Below are 1,763 nucleotides of genomic sequence, written 5' to 3' on the forward strand. Positions count from 1 at the left end.
TTCCTGGGTAGTCTATTAGCATCCTCAGAAGACTGGTAGAGATCCAAGCCTTATTTTTGAGAATAAAAGCTGGAAATCATTATTTCCAGCTTTTTTCAGAGTTATAGATTAAATCTCAACAGAACCCAGGTGGGCTATAGGATTTGTTGACATGCTGAAGGGGCCCTGCAGAGTGCTGTACCATGTTGTAGGCATAGTACTGGTTCAGCTGAGATTTAATCTACAACTCTGAAATAACTATTTCCAGCTTTTATGAGAATAAACAAAGAAGATGGGCTATAGGACTTGTTTATGTGCTGAAGGGGCCCTGCAGAGTATTGTACCATCTTGCCTAGATAAATAAAAGATATCACTATATTGATTAGGTGTTTGTTTTATGCCTTCATTAAAGAACCAATCTTGTTTTGCCACTCTTGGTTTGTAGATAGAAACCAAGTTTCTTGGTTTCATAAATAGAACGAATCTGACTAATTAAAACCCTTAGCTCCACAAAATATTGCAATCATTCACATTTCCATGAGAAAAGACATTTTGTTATTTATTTATTTATTTAAGAAATGTGTGTGCCTTTATTGGCTGAGCAGAATCCTTGAGGGTGGTGAAGCAGGAAGAGTGGGTGGCTCTGATGCCTGGCCGGGCAGTGCTTCATGAGCTTGTAGGTGATCGAGGTAATGGCCAATCCTCTCGGGCTTGCCCTCCACTTGGTTGAAGGCCTTGCCATTGTAGACGCCCACCATGCTACCCACCGTCTTGTCTCCCATCTTGGGCAGGATGATCATATCCTGCAGGTGCGCGTTCACCACCTCCAGCTTCTGCATAGGCAGTGCCCACTTCTTGCCCTTGCGCAGGCGCTTCAGCAGTGAGTGCTGCTTCTGCCACAGGCCACAGTGCAGCTTCATTCGCTGCTCGCATGACAAGTCCAGCAGTGGGTCGGGGTGCACGCCACAGGAGGTGAACTTGCAGAAGGTCTGCTTCTTCTGCTTTGCTGCTTTTTCTGCTCCACTTCTGCCATCTTGACTTTTTTTTTTAAAACAACATGCCTCAAAGATCTCCAGTGAAAGAAAAACCCAAACAGCCTCCCTTTTCAGTGCTAAAAGATAATATCCTATGGCAGCTATTTCTAGGCCTGTTTATTATCAGAATTGCTTGAGAGTTTTAAAAATGCAGATTCCTTGGCTCTACCTCTGTCCTACTCCATCACTCCCCCACCCCACCCCACACACACACACACCCAAGATTCTGACATAGTAGGTCTGGGATATGGTCCAGAATCAGTATATAGGAAATGGACCCCAGATGGTTTTGTTGTGCAACCAGATTTTGAAACCACCTTCTAAGCTGTGCTGCTATATAACAAAAAACGCCCAGAACTACTGACTACAAAACCAGGGACTCCTTTCCCCTTGTTCTAAAGAAGGGACTGTGTCTCCCAGCCTACCTGTCCTGCTAAATATGTAGGAGCTACAAACTCAAATGCCTGCAGGACCAGGCATGTAACATAAATGCAGGAAAGACACAGATGAGAGCAGTGGGGACTGTGGCAAACACCACCCATCCACAAGGCAAAGATGCTTGCCAGTTCCAGCCAAGTATGAACATGGGCCTGTCATCACAGGAGCTTCTAAATTCTCAAAAGAATCCAGAAATTTTATAATTTTGTATAAAACGATTTTCTAATCGATAGATTTTATTTAAAATGTCTGGTGAAGGTTAAACACATCTGGGGTAGCATGTGGCCCAGAGCCCATGCACTTTGGGAGGCC

General features: G+C 44.2%; 1 protein-coding gene across 1 annotated transcript; it reads right to left on the reverse strand.

Annotated features, from left to right (window-relative positions):
* Positions 1–283: 283 nt before the first annotated feature.
* LOC100969813 (small ribosomal subunit protein uS19-like) lies at positions 284–1,189 on the reverse strand. Its single transcript, XM_034940587.4, has one exon. It carries the CDS (start codon positions 897–899, stop codon positions 570–572), a length of 330 nt encoding a protein of 109 aa, XP_034796478.4. The 5' UTR covers positions 900–1,189; the 3' UTR covers positions 284–569.
* Between the last annotated feature and the right edge of the window lie 574 nt (positions 1,190–1,763).

This window comes from Pan paniscus, chromosome 1 (genome assembly GCF_029289425.2).
Source record: "Pan paniscus chromosome 1, NHGRI_mPanPan1-v2.0_pri, whole genome shotgun sequence".
NCBI lineage: Eukaryota > Metazoa > Chordata > Mammalia > Primates > Hominidae > Pan > Pan paniscus.